The sequence below is a fragment of the Prinia subflava genome, chromosome 12 (genome assembly GCF_021018805.1).
Source record: "Prinia subflava isolate CZ2003 ecotype Zambia chromosome 12, Cam_Psub_1.2, whole genome shotgun sequence".
Taxonomy (NCBI): domain Eukaryota; kingdom Metazoa; phylum Chordata; class Aves; order Passeriformes; family Cisticolidae; genus Prinia; species Prinia subflava.
The window spans coordinates 12,018,295-12,034,003 of NC_086258.1; the positions used below are offsets into that span (position 1 = coordinate 12,018,295).

The 15,709-nt window shown below is 54.0% G+C and overlaps 1 protein-coding gene across 1 annotated transcript in view; it reads left to right on the forward strand.

The window, feature by feature from the left end:
* RNF213 (ring finger protein 213) overlaps positions 1 to 15,709 on the forward strand; it is a 44,307-nt gene that overhangs the window by 3,433 nt on the left and 25,165 nt on the right. Inside the window, exons 3-24 of the mRNA XM_063410105.1 lie at positions 109 to 672; positions 1,199 to 1,380; positions 1,992 to 2,150; positions 2,370 to 2,563; positions 2,730 to 3,019; positions 3,648 to 3,907; positions 4,540 to 4,728; positions 5,172 to 5,370; positions 6,010 to 6,065; positions 6,906 to 7,059; positions 7,529 to 7,681; positions 8,186 to 8,284; positions 8,997 to 9,119; positions 9,410 to 9,590; positions 10,095 to 10,268; positions 10,626 to 10,784; positions 11,063 to 11,664; positions 11,949 to 12,114; positions 12,656 to 12,873; positions 13,397 to 13,537; positions 13,642 to 13,803; positions 14,209 to 15,349. Coding sequence (XP_063266175.1) covers positions 109 to 672; positions 1,199 to 1,380; positions 1,992 to 2,150; positions 2,370 to 2,563; positions 2,730 to 3,019; positions 3,648 to 3,907; positions 4,540 to 4,728; positions 5,172 to 5,370; positions 6,010 to 6,065; positions 6,906 to 7,059; positions 7,529 to 7,681; positions 8,186 to 8,284; positions 8,997 to 9,119; positions 9,410 to 9,590; positions 10,095 to 10,268; positions 10,626 to 10,784; positions 11,063 to 11,664; positions 11,949 to 12,114; positions 12,656 to 12,873; positions 13,397 to 13,537; positions 13,642 to 13,803; positions 14,209 to 15,349 — 5,566 coding nt within the window. The remainder of the gene's footprint in view (positions 1 to 108; positions 673 to 1,198; positions 1,381 to 1,991; positions 2,151 to 2,369; positions 2,564 to 2,729; positions 3,020 to 3,647; positions 3,908 to 4,539; positions 4,729 to 5,171; positions 5,371 to 6,009; positions 6,066 to 6,905; positions 7,060 to 7,528; positions 7,682 to 8,185; positions 8,285 to 8,996; positions 9,120 to 9,409; positions 9,591 to 10,094; positions 10,269 to 10,625; positions 10,785 to 11,062; positions 11,665 to 11,948; positions 12,115 to 12,655; positions 12,874 to 13,396; positions 13,538 to 13,641; positions 13,804 to 14,208; positions 15,350 to 15,709) is intronic.

A 15,709-nucleotide genomic window follows, 5' to 3' on the forward strand; every position in this document is an offset into this window, starting at 1 on the left:
TGTAGCAGGGAGATGTTGGTACTTGCTGCAGTGGAGGAGGTGACAAAGAGTTTCCCTTTGGCAATGAATAAACAGACTTTGTGGTCTTTGTTTTTCTTTTTTTAATAGAAAAGGAAGAAGAGTAAAGCAAAGACAAATACATCCATCTCTGAGGAACAGGACTCTCTGCCTCCTCAAAGCACAGCTCAGACCACAGAGCTGCCTGACACGTGTGGTGTTCCTCGAGCGATCCCCCCTCCCGGCGGTGAGGGAGCAAAGCCCGGCGCTGGTGGACTCGCTGATGCCCGTGGGGACACAGCTGAAGGCAGCAGGGATGTGGCACACCCGGGGAAGGACGCTGGCAGCCCGGGGGCAGAGGGGCTGAGCCCTGCACAGCAGAGCAGCACGGCCAGCAGGGCTGGCCCAGCCCCAGGGGAGCAGGCAGGGCTGGGAGCAGCCCCGGAGCACGGACAGACAGGACAGACAGGACAGACTGCCGGGGGCCGTGGGGAGCAGGGCAGCCGTGCCCCTGGGCAGCTGCCAGCAGCCACAGCAGAGGCCCAGGGCAGCAGCAAGGAGCCCCCTGCCAGGGGAGCCCCCCAGAGCAAACCCGAGCCCAGGAGCTCCCCTGGGGCCCAGAGCCCGCAGGCTGGGAGGGAGCCCAAGCAGAAGGGGAGCAATTCCACTGTCAAGGTGAGTGTGAGTGGGCTCTGGTGAGTTTGCAGTGGGCACAGCTTCCCTTTCCACTGGGGCTTGCTCGTGCTGTCAGTGAGGCTGAGGAGCAGCCCAGGGATACGGGGTTGAACTGGGGAGTTGGTTTCTCTCCTGGGTGTCAGTTCTAGCCCAGCTCTCACTGAGGGCTCGCTCAGGTACCCCCAGGACTGGGAGGTGCCTCTTTTCCAGCCAGCTGTGCTCTGGAGAGCTCTGGGATCCCTTGAACCGAGGGGGTTTTGTGCTTTGCAGGTGCCTGTGCCTGGTGAGCTGGAAGTTGCTGTGGGTTCTCTTTCACTGTCTTTACCCCCCCACACCCTGGACCTGGGGCTCCCTGACCTGGCTGCTTGGCAGTGTGTTTGGGCTGGGCTCCCCTGCCTTCACGTGCTGTTTGCCTTGACCAGCAGCTTCCCTCAGTATTTCCAGGAGGATGGGGCTGCTGGTGCCCCTGGAGGAGATGTTGTGCTTCCAGGGTCTCCTGTTTTCACTGTTTGTCTCTCTGTTGCAGAATGCAAACACAAAAGAGAAGAATCAGAGCCCAAGTGAGAAAATGCCTGACGTGGGTGAGAAGACAAGTCCGAGCCCAAGAGCTGAGGCTGCCAGGAAGGAGGGTGCTGTGGCTGCAGCAGACAGCCCCAAGAGCAAAAAGGAGCAAAGGAACCAGAAACCCGTGGAAAAGATTAAAGAGAGGTGAGAACAGCCCTGCTGCTTCCCAGCATTGTTCACTAACAGGAGCTGCTGTGAAGAGGACTCAGGACTCCAGACTGAGGTGCTGGGATTGGGTCAGGACGTACCTCAGACATGTGGAAATGGAATTGTTCTGAAACTGAGGTGAGGTGGTTGTGCACAACCAGTGCTGAATGGGAGCTGCAGCACAGGTGGTGTCCTGGGTGATGTGTTCAACCTGCTTGAGTATCTGATGGATAGAAAAGAGATTATTCTCTTACTTCTTGCCCTTATGAGCAGCATGTGCTTCACACACATGTGCTTCAGGTGAATAGTGTAAAGAGCTGTTCTGATGTTTTGTGTTAGGTGTATGAGCTGGAAGGGGTTGAAAGTGTTGAAAGCCATTCCAGGTGACTCTGCTGGGCCAGGGCATCTCCTGCTGCCTTTAGGAGCCCACTTTTCCTTTTTGCACTAGGCCTGCTCAAACATCAGTCTGAGTGAACTGCTGCCACAGTTTATGGGTCTTGCAGCCACTCAGCTGGTGGCTCAAGTCTGATTTGAGGTCCACAGTGATTTGTGCAATTAAAAAACCCCAACAGAATCCTTTCTATTTCCCTTGCAATTCCTTCCTGCAGCTCTGTGACCCACAATGAGGGTGTTACAGTCTATTTCCATGCAATATTATCCAACGACTTCAAGCTCAACCCCGAGACCCATAAAGTGTTCATCAGGGCTCAGGACATTCCTTCCTACAGCAGCTGGAAGGACAACATCTGTGAGCTGAGCTGCACCCGGTGAGTGTTCCTGCTCTGGAGCGGGCCCCTGTGCAAGGTGTGGTTCTGTGCCCACACATGGGGGCTGCAGCAAAGGGTTTCACTGTGGAGAAAACTCTAAAATGTCCTTATGAAAGCACAGTCACCATTCCTGTTAAAAAGGGAGCAATGCAGGAAAAGGAGGTCTGTAGATCAGCTAACATGTCCTTTGCCTGCCTTTGCTGTGTTTGTGTTTCCAAGGCATCTGGGAGAACATGGATACCTCATCGAAGGTGCTGTAACTCTCTCCAAAGAAATCCTGGATAAATACATTCCTTACAAGTACTGGGTGACCTGTGGGAAGGGGGAGTATGAGTTCATTTACAAGAATTCAGAATCCAATGACCACGTGAATCGCTGCTTACTGGTCCCAAAGGCCCTGCTCAACAACAGAGGTGAGCCCTGCTGGCCGGAGCTGCCCCTGGGGTGATCCCTGCTGTGGCCCAGCATTGCTGCCAGGCAGCCCTGGCTGCAGCTGGGAGCTCGGGGGGTGTTGCTGTGGCAGCTGGCAGAGGGAAGGCACCTGATGGCAGTGGTTGTTTCCCTGTGTTGCTGTTCCAGAGTGGCACCAGTACGACGACATTGTGTGCGCAAAGCCTTCCAGGTTGCAAACCATCAGAAACACTTGGCAGAGAATTATTGGTGACAAAAACAGGGAAGTGGTGGAAGGGAAGAAAATAGCTGCCAGTGTTATGTTAGAAAGTATCTTCAGCATTCTTGGAACCTGGAGCCGTGACAACCTGAGGAACTTCTTCTGGCAGCTGAGGCAGTTCCATTACGTTGCAGTCGCCCAGCGGGTGTTTGATGGCAAGCCAATGCCGTGGATAGAGCTGGACTTCAGCACAGAGCAGGTGGTTCTTCTCTTCAGGTTCTTCTCTTGCACGGGTTCTTCTCTTCTTCAGGTTTTCTTCTCTTGCACAGAGACAGAAAACATTCTGTCCCTGAACCCAAACTTTCTTTTTGCTGTTGACCTTGCTGGGTTCAGTTTGCTTTTCCAGTCAAATTTCAGGAGCAGAAGCAGTGGGGATCCCTCTGGGGTGGCTGCCTTGGGGGCTTCAGTCAGCCTGTGCACCTCAGTGTGGCTCTGAGACCCCACGTGGGCCAGCAGCAGAGCTGTGACGTGGTGACTTTGTACTGGAGTGGGTTTTGAGTCTGGATCTTGCCTTGCCATTAGGTTTTGCTGCCAGTTCTTCTGTCACTAACAACTTCCCTGCACTCGTCCCTTGCTCCAAACCTGCCTGCTTTTGGGGAGAAGCTCCTGATCCTGTCCTAAGCAGTGATGCCAGCACAGCTTCTGGAATCCAAAATTTCTTAATTGACGTAATTAGGAAATGTGGCAGAAATGCCACTTTGTCTTTTTTGGTTGTCAGGGCTGCTCCTTCCTGTCCAGTGGCCTCACTGGAACTGGGAGAAGACATTGGGTTCAGAAGAGAAAGCCTAATATTGTGACTGGTTTATTTGTTCCCTTCTTGGTCCCAGGTGAACGACTTGCTGCTAAAACACATGAAGAAAATCGCTCTCCCTTTCCTGGCAGCAGAAGCAGCTGCAGAGGACAGAGTCATCCAAAGCAAACTGGCCCTGGGGCTCACCATTCTTGTGATAGTTGAGGACTATTCACTGCCAGCACATAAAGGGGAGCTGGCTGACCTGTGTAGCCTCCTGTGCTTGGAGGAGGTGGCTCAACAAGATGTGCAGAACGAGATCCATCGCATCAAACAGGCTTTTGCAGGAGTTACCAAGTAAGTGCTGCGTGTACCTGCTCACTGCCCGGGCTGGCATTGCTCAGGGGTAGCACCTCTGCTAAAACAGCAGGGCCCCAGCTCTCCACTGCCACAGAACCAGAGGAACTGTCACATTTGGGGTGGCTTTGGAGGTCTCAGTTCCAGCCTGCTGCTTGAAGCAGGGCTGACATCCAGGCGAGGCTGCAGTGCATCCTTCCACACTTTTTGGCTGGTTTTCCCCTGGAGTGCCTGTTCACCAGGCTGTGATCTGACTGGCTCTGGATTTGGAGTTTTTCACTTGCACAGCTGCAGCTGTTGCATTTCTTCCTGGGGTCCTTCTCTGTGTGGGTGTCCTGGGGCTGGGGGGCTCAGGGGGAGGCTGTAGATGAAGGGTTGGGACTTCCCAGTGCTCCAGCAGGAGGCTGTGTGCAGCGAGATTCAGGAACCCTGCAGCTCTGGGCCTTAAACCTGGACGGGTACAGTCTGCAATGAAGAGTAGGTGGAGCTAAAACAATGGCCAGAGGTTACTTGAAGGTCCTTAGGGAGATGGAGATGTATCCTCCCACACCTCTAGGGCATTCTCAAGGCCTGGGTAAAGCTGTTCTTTCACTCAGTGTGCTTGTTTTGTTTGTTTTGTTTTTTTTATTTAGCTTGAAGGTTGACCTGATAAACTTGTGCCAGAGATGCATTGAACGTGATGTAGACCAGTGGGTGTGGATCCTTCCCCTTCTGCATTCCTTTGCTGCTCCCCTGCAGCAGGAGCACGAGCTGGTGGAGGAGGATGCCTGGGCAGGGCTGGAAGGGCTTCCCTTTGCTGAAACCAGGAGGAAGCGAGATGTGTGAGTGTTCCAGAGCTCCCAGTCACACCCAGTGCCCTGTGCTGGAGCTGGGGGCGATCACTTCGTCTCTTTTTTTTGTTGTCGTTTTTCCTCTCTTGTTTTTAAAGAGTATGAAATGTCACATGGTGAGGGAGGATGTTTGGGGTATTTGGGCACAGCCACAGTGGTGGCTCTGAGGACACTGAGTGCCCAGCTGGGCACTGTGTGACCCCCTCAAACACAAACCCCAGCCAGGGAGCTAAAGCTGCTGGTGTTGTGCCCAGTCTGAGCAGCACCTGGAGTTTATTCCCTGAGTGCTTGTGCTCAGTGGTTTGGCTCTGCTCTGCCACCCCTGGGGACTCCCACTGATCCTCAGTGACAAAAGCACAGGGGTGAGGAGGAGACTCCTCTGTGGGCCTTTTGCTCCTTGGAGTCCTGAAGGATTTGGTTTGTGTCCCCTCCAGCGTGACCCTGCTGGAACGGATGAGAGAAAAGAAATACCTGATGGAATTTGATGGGACTCTGGTCAAGTCCTGGCTCTGCCTGCTGCCCCTGGAGAGCCTGGCTGAGTTCATCAGAGACTTCTCCAGTGACTTGCTGGTTACCCTTCAAGGTGTTTCCTACAGACTGGAGGGCGTTGCACTCTCGTGGGCTCGCACTGAGGTTTGTCTCCTGGCATCTTCACCCAGCTCTGGGATGGAGGCTCAGCCTGGGCTCCTGGGTGTCTTTGGGCAGGACTGACCATCACTGAGGGGGCTGGGGCTGGCAGCAGGTCACAGCACAAAGAGCTTCAAACCTAGCCAGAAGAAAAAAGGGTTGCTCTGAAGTCAGAGACTGCCCAGGGGGAGAGTTGGGGGTGTATCTGCAGCAGAAAGTGGTGTGGGCATTGATGAGGGGAGGGTGTTCTTAGCTGGGTTTGCTCTTGGTTAGTGATGGCAAATGTTTGAATCCTTAGATGTGTACCTGAAACTGCTTTATTGCACAGGAGGGTTGGGCAAGGGGCTCTGGTTTGGGAGATTTTCCTGCTGTTGTGAAAACTTGTGAGGACAGCAGGAGTAGGAACTTGCAACTGATAATAGATTTGAACCCCCAAACTGTAGGAAGTACAGGTTGTATTTGTGCATGTAAAAGCTGACCAGGATTGGCTCTGACATGCAGTAAATAAGTTCTGCTGTTTTAAAGTGTATTTATAAAATGTGGGAGAAGGTGTGAAAGAATAGTGAGTTCCCTTTTCCTCGGCTATCAGAAATCAGTCTGTACAATTTCTTCCACAGTTCCATATTTTTGTCTGTCTGTTCTCAGGTGGTAGAGAAGCTTCTGAACACGGTGCTGCGTGCCTTGGACGAGCCCCCAGCCAGGTAAGGGCAGTGCCCCTTTGTGAGGGCATTGTCTACATCCCCACCTGGGCTGGGGTCGTGCCTGGGTGCCTCAAAATCTCTGTGAAGAAAAGAATCCTGGGGCTCCATCCCGTTTTTTAAATCCATCTGAGGGCGGCAGCTGCCACACTGTTCAGTCTGGTGGGGTTTGTTGAGCTGTCGGGTCCTGGCAGGGTTGTTGCAGGAGTCCTTTCTTGCATGGCTGGGTCACTCTCGTGAGGACAGAGGGTTCAGTTGGTGCTGCTGGCAGAACCCTTCTAGCACAGAGTCCGTGTCCCAGGCAGAAGCAGCAGCCTCTCTAGCACTCCCAAAGCAGTGCATTTTTATTCCTTTTTTACCCAATCAGTTACAAACACGATTCTACCTCTGTCTTCTTGGACCTATCTGGGCCTAACACTGATGTATAAAAATGATTGTAATTCCTTACACAAATCCTGTGTGCACAGCTCTGTCTGTTCTATCCAGGAATGCCAGCAAGGATATATTACGTTTTCATTACATCCAGGGCTAAGTTAGCTCTGCTACTGAACTTTAAACTTTAGGGCTTTTCTTATTAACTAATACAGGCTCTTTATTTGATTAAGGCACTTAAAATATTCTCATTTAAAACTAAACTTGCATTTCTACCTCATGTCTGTGTGGATTTTATGTAGTTTTGTTTCCCTGAAGGTTTTAATTCAGCCCTCACATTTCTGAATACTTCTGAGCCCGTGTGAATGGGGCCCAGAGAGATTTGCATCCCAACAGAATTTTTACTTTGTAATTTTTTATTTTTCCTCTGAGCAAAAAATTAATTCTCGCTCTGTTTTTGCTGCCCTGCAGAGCTCTGGGCGCTCGTTCTTGGCAGTGCTGCTTGTCCTGCTGCCTCAGGCTGCACGAGAGGCTCTGCAAGGCCACCAGGAGAGTGGACTGGTTCCTGATCCCTGCCACTGCTGCCGTCCTGATTGCCAGGGTCACCCAGCTCCGGCCCCCAGCAGTGAGTACCAGGGAACTCCTGCCTTGTTACAAGCAAGGAACCCAGAAATATCACAAGTGTGTACAACAGGCTGGGTTTAGGTCAGATCCAGTCTCAGTCTGAAGAATTTCACACTCCAAGCAATGCAGTGGTACTTGCAGAGAGTTGTGGAACCACTTAATGAGTTTGGTTCTTACTGAAAATGAGGTCGGATGCCCAGGTTTGCTGTGATAAGCTTTGTTTTAAGTTTTTTTTCCCCTTAAACATCTGTTGTCTTTCCTTCCTGGAATAAGCTTAAGCACAACCTGCCTGTGGGCCCTGCACTTCTCCAGCCTCCCTGTGCTCTTTCTGGAGGCAGTGCTGGGTCTGCTGCTGGGCATTTCTGTGTTCTGGGTGTGTTTGGCTTTCTCTGCAGGAGCTCTGATTGCAGCTGGTTGTCTGTTGCTGTCCACTGAACTGTGTTTGTTTTGTGCTCCCCTGCGTGGGGCAGGCTGCAGGGGATGCTGTGCAGGGGGCTCCAGTGGCAGAGGGGCTCCGTGGAGCTCTCAGGGGCACCCGGACCTGGTTCAGGAACGCTTTGAAGCAGAAGTTACTGGAGGAGCACCTGGGACACGTCACCTTCTCTTCCCACTCTGAGATTCGGGTTTGTCACCTTCTAATAATGGCAATTAAAGGGGTTTTACTGCAGCTTAGCCAGGGTCTTGAGTCTGCAGGCTCCCTGCAGGGCTCTGGAGCTGTGGCTGGGTGAGGAGTGGGATGGGATGGGCGGTGTGAAACGCTGCTGGGCTGAGCAGCAAGGGCTGGAGTTGGTGCTGCTCAGCTCACCTCAGTTCTGCTCTTCCTAAAGGCATTGCTGGGGTGAGGAGCTGCCCCTTGTGGGTGTTGTCTTGCTCCCAGTACGTCCCACTGGTTTGTCCTCAGGAAAAGCTCAGAGCTTTCCCTTTTTCCAGCAGGCAAAGCTCAGAGCAGCCCCGGCCAGTCTGGGCTTAAAAGCTGCCTTTTGCAGCTCTGGGAGTGCTCCTTTTCCTCAGGATGGAAATGTCTGGAAGGACTGTCTGAGGCGTGTGGGGCATCTCTTCTGCATCCTTCTTTTAATTTCTTTCTCTACTAGATCAACACTCAGTGCTTTGGGTTTGCTTGCTTGCAGGCCTGGAACAAGTTTCTGAATATCAGCTTTCCAGATGAGCAGTTCACCCAGACGTGGAGGAACACTTTAGTAGAAGATCTGAAGAAGAGAATCCAGCAGGTAGGGGATCCTGCAGGCAGTCCTGGCTGGTGGTCCAGGGCAGAGGGAGTGACTTGTGCTGTGCTTGGAGCAGGAGACTGGAAACACAGTGGCTTTGGCCATAACTATTGCCACTGCTGTTAGAAACCAGGTTCTGGAGGCTCAACAATTGGCCCTGACAATGTCCCAGGCTGTAATCTTGGTGTCAGTGGCCTGGCTGCAGGTCCTGGTGCTTCAGAGGAAATCCACATTCTGAGCAGTTGTCACCTCTGTAGTTTTATAGAACCAGTGAGTGCAAAGTAAAGCCCAAGGGCTCAGAGAAGCCAAGCTGGTGCTTCTCTTTTCATTCCTCGTGCACAAATGGTGCTGCTCAGGCTCCCAAATGCACACCCACGTGTGGAAGTCCCTTCAAACTGCCCCTGTGTATCTCCTCCTCTCCTTTCTACAGCAGCCACACATCTTTAAGCCATTGCTTTTCACGGTGAAGTCAGGAAACAAATATTTTCTGCTGTGAGCTTGGCTTGGAGATGTGGATATTAAGTAATCACACACTTTAGATGGAAACCATTAAAATATTTTCCAAGCATTTATTTGTTTGATCTCTCTTCCAGGCCCTCAGAAATGGGCTGATGCTCAGGTTCCTGTCATTGTCTTGGTAGCAGCTCTGCTGTGTGCTGTCAGCAGGAACACTTTGGACACTGAGCTGATGAGAAATCTCCCCTTTGCCCTCTAGGAGCCTCCAGTGAACCAAATCTTGGTGTACTGTTGTCAGCACCACCAGATCACACAGATGGACTCCTCCATCAGCTGCTGCTTCCAGAACTGTGCCATGGAGGCTGTGGCTGCAGCTTGCCAGGTAACGTGTTTGCCCTGGCAGGGGAAGGGAGGGGAAAGAAAAGGGGAATTTCCCAGCAATTCTGTTGCACAGGGATGTGCCTTGGGGTGGAAGGGGAGGTGGATGTTGCTTGAGTTGCTGTGGATTGTTTGTTAAACAAACATCAAAAAATATCAACAGGAAATGAGGTCTGTGAGGAAGGTTTGTGGTGTGTTTCCACCATGAGCCCTGGTGTCAGTGCCAGTTGTGAGACACAGACACTGGGACCCCAAAGTCTGACACAGCCCTGCCCTCTGTGTGTGCCCTGGCAGATGCACAGCAATCTCCTGGAGAAGATCTCTGCCTACAACATGGGCCAGTTCAGCCAGCTCGTGTCTGCTGTCATGGTGAAGTCGTGGCCAGTCAGGGCTGGGCAGTCTGAGGGGGATTTTGATAAGATTCTGCACCACCTGCTCACGTGGCCTGACATCAAACACATCTTCAGCTTTAATGGTAGGTCTGGAGTTGGGTTTTAGGAGGCCCTGAGAAGCTTTTCTCTGCCTCACTGCACAGAGCGGCAGAGAGAAATTGTCCTGCTCTCATTTTAGTCCTTATCTCAGCGTGGGTTTGGAGAGGGAAGGCCAAGAAGGAGGGAGCCACTATTCCTTAATCCACTGCAGCTTCCTCAGGATTTGTGGGCCAAAACTTCTTTCTCTGGGAAGTTCTCACAAGTTATTGGCACACAAAAATGCCAAGGAGAAGGCCAAGTGAACAGATCCAATTGGCTTTTGTTTGCCCCACAGGGTTTGGGTCTGGGCTCTCCATGGAAAGTTTCCAAATTTGTGTGCTGGGATCCTGGTTTTGTTCAGAAAGACATGAGGGGTTGGAGGGTGGTGTGAGGCACGGGCTCTTGGGCAGGGCTTCAACAGGGAATGGAAGGACCCTGTGCCATGGCATGGAAAGGTTCCTGACTGTGCCTGGTTTTGGGAAATGTGACGTGCTTTGTTTGTGGAACAGGAGCAAAGGGGAGCCTTCTGGACAAACTCACAGACGAAGCAAAGGATGTCATGGCCACAGCAGACTCTGTGCTCATGGCTGTCACCGATGACATCCACAGCGGCCACATCCTCGTGAGACACCTGGAAGAGGTTTTCCAGCACAGGGAACAGTTCATCTGCATCTGGGAGACGAGTAAGAGAGGACTCAGAGGGGCAGGGCTGGCTCAGAGCATCGCTGGGCTGATGCTGGAGAGCCCAGGAGGGGCTGCAGGGGTTGGGAGTGCCCAGGAGGGGCTGCAGGGGTGGGTTGGGAATGCTCAGGAGGGGCTGCAGGGGTGGGTTGAGAGTGCCCAGGAGGGGCTGCAGGGGTGGGTTGGGAATGCTCAGGAGGGGCTCCAGCAGTTTGCAGTGCTGTCCCTCGTCCTGGCAGGGAGCTCCCAGCTGCAGTTTGTGTTGTCACTGTGGGGTTTGTGACCCTGTGACAGTTCCCAACAGGGGTGCAGGGCATGGGAGGTGTCTGCTTTGTCTCTACAGCTGAGTTTTCTTTCAGAACACCACCAGCGGCCAAGTGAGGAAAAGGAGCTGCTGGTGAGAAGCCTGAAAGAGCTGCTGGAGTTGAGGCACGAAGAGGTCACACAGCTCAGAAGAGAGCAAAGGGCAATAGGAACCTTCCTGAGCATGTGCAGGAAGGTGCAGAAGTTCGTGAGAGGTAGAGTTCTGGGGGAGCAGTCTGAAAGTGGCAACTCCAGAAAACAGCACTTTCCTTGAATATCTTTTGGCTTTGGGAACAGGTTTGATTCTAAACCCCCAAGTGAGGGTGAGGAGGGGTGGGGGAAGTAAACCCAGAGCACTGAGGGGATCAGGGGGGTGTTTGTGCATCAAATGACACTCACAGGGGTCCACCTGCATTTTGTGGCTTGGGGGATGGGGTGGAGTGAGGTGGAGGCTGCACCCCCTGATCTCCCTCTGCCCTGTCTCTGGTCACAGTGGATGTAGGTGAAGTGGAGTTCCAGCACTCGGAAGATCTTCGCTCCAAGAGTCTCAGTGAGGCTGTGGCCGTGGGGAGGAGGCCCCTGCAGGCCTTCTACAGCCTGAGCCCAGAGCTGAAGGAGTTTGTCCACAAAATGCACTCTTTCAAGGACAGCCTGGTCTTCCAGCAGTTCTGGGAGGAAGCAGCACAGAAGGCAGGGGAGGAATATGAGTGTGACTATCCGGACGAGGACGAGGACGAGGAGGAGGCGGTTCCTGAGCTGGACCTTGATGATGTTTTGGACAGCATGATCCGCCCTTGCTTCGACAACTATGCAATGCTGTATGATGACCTCAAATCAGGAAGTCTCACACTTTCTGCAGTTGATAGAATTTTCCATGAATTCACAAATCACCCTGAGGATCTCAGAGCAGAGCTGAACACCATCTGTGGGCTTTGGCCTGCAGAAGGCAGAGACTGGGTTGACCAGCGGGTCCAGCAGATCCAGCAGTACCATGAAATGCATTTAACCTTTGATGCTGCCAAGATCATTGCCCATGTCAAAGAGACTTTGGGCCTCTCTGGTGACTTCAGTATCCTGGAAAACTTGTTGCATATAGTAAGTATCCCTGACTTTGGCTCTGTACTGTCAGGGTGTTTGCTAAATTTGGACCTCCCCAAAAATCTATCCCAGTCTGTCAAGAGCCATTCCTTGTTCCAGAATGCTTATTTGAGGTAAAAATCAGATGTTCCAAGTGCTTTTGCTCATTCCTTAGGGAGAGATGATGATGATACTGCTCCTTTGGGATGTGGCTGTGCAGAGGGCTTTCCTTTCCCTGCTGCAGAACCAGTGGCATTTCCCAGTTCCAGACTCAGAGTGTGTTTGCACTACTTGCTTTCCAGACAGAAAAGCTTGACTCCTACAAGACCCAGAAGCTGGATTTCATCAGCCCTGAGCTCGTGCAAGCCAAGACGCTGCTGCAGGGGATCACTGTGCCCCGCCGTGGCTGCCTGAGGGAGCTGGCCCAGCAGAGGGAGTTTGTCTGCTGGGTCAGAGAAGCACTGAAAGGTGTGTGCTGCTCATCCAGGAATGAGACAGAGAGTACTGGAAGGGATGGCAGCTTGTGTGGGGGCAGAAGGAACACTGCATCCCTGACCCATCTGCTTTGTGCCCTCGCAGCTTCTGGTGTTGATAGTTACATCTCTGCTGGGCTTTGAGGGCCCTTTAAACGTGCCCGTGCACTGTGGGCTGCTCCAGCACGCTGTGACCACCCTGCTGGGAGCTGGGCTGGGCCTGGAGGGCTTCAGTAGCTGCTGCTGCTCAGTCCAGACTCGTTGTTTAGAGGCTGGAGTTGTGTGTCTGCCAGCTGAGCTGTCTGACCTGCACAGAGCCCCTCACCTGCACAGGCACTGCCTCAGCTCCCTGAGGATCCGGGGGCCTGGGGGGGTCCATGGATGGGTGGATGGCCTGGGAAGGCTGATGGGGAGAGGGCAGTTGCACAGGAGCTGCAGTTCCAAGCGTTCTTCCTGCACTTCCTGCGGACGGTGGTGCTGGGGGTGGTGTCCCCGCTGCCTCCTTGGCTGTTCACTCCTGTGTTTCCTCCTTTCAGACATAAACGAGCTGAAGGTGTTTGTTGACCTGGCCTCCATCTCGGCGGGGGAGAACGACATGGACGTGGACCGTGTGGCCTGCTTCCACAGCGCCGTGCACGGCTACGCCTCGCTGCTCTACGAGCTGCACCACCACTCGGGCTTCCAGGACTTCATGCGCTGCCTGCAGAAGCTCTGGCGAGCCCTGGACAGCGACGAGACCCTCCCCCAGAAACTGGTGAGTTCTGCTGGGCCAGGGCCTCTGCAGCCTCCTGCATTTCTGCCTTCCAGGAGTGCCTGAAAGTTGGACTGCTCTGGGCAAATGGCACCTGCGTGGGGACAGCACTGCAGCTCTTTCATTGGAGGAAAAATACCTGATGTTTCTGCGGCACAAAAATTCACTGCAGCAGCTGTAACTGGGGTAGCACAGGTTTCTCCAGGGCATTGCGAGGCTTTCCTGTGTGAGGTTTGCTCATGCAAGTTTGATGGTGTGAAAGAGGGGAGGCAGATGCCTGGGAGCTCCTGTCCTTCTGCAGCAGGGCCTGCTTCTGTAGCCAGAGGTGTTGGAGCACCATTCAGCCTCCCATGGAGTGGGTCAGGAAGAGCTGTGCAGAAGGAGCAGGCTGAAGCCAGTTCAGCCATTCCTTCCATTCCCATCACAAACCTCTCGTGCCAGCCCCAGCAGTTTGTCCTGGTCAGGTGTGAGTCAGAGGTCCTGGATTTCTGAGCAGCCAGGGCAGTGCTGTCTCCTCTCCCCACAGCGTGCCTCAGCTCAGCACCTGGAGTGGCTGAAGACAGTGAAGGAGAGCCACGGCTCCGTGGAGCTGTCCTCGCTGTCCCTGGCAGCTGCCATCAACAGCAGAGGGGTCTATGTGCTGAGGGCCCCGCCTGATGGCCAGAAGGTGAGGTCACTGAGCTCCTGCTGCCCCTCCTGCCTGGGGCTGCTGCCCCTGCTCTCCCTGGCCTGGGCAGAGCCCAGCCACGCTGACAGCTCCTGCCCTGGCAGGTCTCCTTGGACAGTGTCCTGCGCTTCACCCTCCCCGGGAGCTCGGGGGACGCCGAGGCCTCCTGGAAGTACTCACTGGCAGAGCTCCGCGAGCTGCAGAACAAACTGATGCTCATGTCAGCCAAGGGAGAGCAAGGCCTGGAGGTGGAGAGGTTCTCTGAGGTCAGATTCCAAACCCAGGGGGATACTGGTGTGGGGGCCAGGGCTGGATTTCCCCACAGCTTTTAGGGCGGTGGGGGTGGTGGTCACATGGGTGTTCCTGCCTGTGGCTCCTTGGTAAGGTGGAACCAAGCTGGAGACAGAACAGTGAACTGGTGGCCTTATCCTCTGGCTGCGCTGGGGATTGTCCTGGCTGGCAGCACCACTGTACTTTTGTAGCAAGCTACAAGTTCCTAGCTGGTTTCCTGGGGATGCTGCTGTTAAAAATTCACAGAGAGTCTGTGGCTGCTGTACAAGGTCTGACACACCTTGGGGCCAAAGACTTTCTCTTCATTGAATGACTTTCCAATTGTCTCATGGCTGAGACTTGTAAATCAGCTTGTTTCTCTCTCCTCTGTCCTCACACAGGTCTTTTCCAATGTCCAGAGACTTGCCCAGGCCTTTATAGACCTTTACTCAGCTGGGAACATGCTTTTCCGCTCCTGGCTTGCTCAGGTGTATTGCTCACCCCACAAAGAATCCTGTGTTTTTATAGACTTCTCCCTGGCCCCCATCCCAGTGCTGGAAGGGCAAGGGGATATGGCAGCTGTGCTCCCAGCCCTCTGCAAGACCATGGAGAGCTTCCTGGAGAGCTGGAAAGGCTTCATGTACGCCAAGCGCCTGGAGCATTTCTACCTGAACTACTACAGCGCGGAGCAGCTGGTGTACCTGTGCTCGGAGCTGGGCCGGGGCAGCCCCAGCCAGGCTGCCCTCACCATGCTCTCCTTCCTCGACCGCCACTGCACCGAGCAGGACGTCCTGGGGGCCCTGGGCAGCCGGGGGCCTCCCAGCCCAGGGAAGGCTGTGTCTGACTTCCAAGTGCTGCTGGACGGGGAGAAGGACCTGAGCGCCCGGCTGGAGCGCATCTGGGAGTGCTACATGAGCAACATGGGCTCCTTCCTCCCCGAGTGCCTGGACATCGACACGCTGGGCGTGTGGCTGAGGAACCTGGCCAGCAGGAGCAGGGAATGTGTCACCAGAGACTTCCCCCAGGACCTGCTGTGTGTGGGCCAGCCCAACCTGATCACCTGCCCGCGCTCCGAGGTGCTCAGCTCCGCCCTGGCCATTTACATGAACAGCCCCCAGCAGCCCCTGCCCACCTTCGACGAGGTCCTGCTGTGCACGCCCCAGACCAGCGCGGAGCAGGTGGGGCTGTTCCTGCGCAGGTGCCTCATTCCCTGCCCCCGGGGGGACAGGATTTACACCATGCTCTTCGCCGACGAGCTGAGCTACGACGTCAGCTGCAGGGCAGAGGAGCTGTTCCAGCGCCTGCGGTGCTACAGCAGCTCCTACAGGCTCATCATCCTGTGCAACTGCGAGCGGGAGAACAGCTACCTGCCCTCGGCCTTCAGCCACTGCAAGGTGCACATGATTCCGCAGAGGTCCCGGGCAGAGATGCAGCAGTACCTGCAGCACCACTTCCGCGTGGCTCAGCCCTGCAGCTCGGCCGCGGCCGTGTTCAGGGAGCACATGTGTGCTGGGATTGTGTCCTCCAAAAGAGCCGGCATGGGTAAGGTGGCGTGTGCAGAGTGGGCTCTGCTGAGGGTTCAAAACCACACTGGGGTTCACCTTGCCAGGTTTTGTGTCCAAGCTTTAACTGGTCAAAAGGAGCAGTTCAGACTGGTCAGTGCAGTGAGGTGAAAGCTGCAAGTCACCTTGTCCGCTGGTTTGACTTTAGAAACAAGCAGAAAATAGAACAGATCCTAATAAAGAGTAAAGCTTCTCTCAGGCAGTGGAAGGAAAACAAACCATATGGATAACAGGAGCAGTGTGTTGGATTGCAGGCTTCAGCTGCTCAAACCAGATTTAGACTTTCTTCTGGAATGGCTTTTAGGAAGTTTCAGAGATTTTAGGGCATGGGGCACTTCAA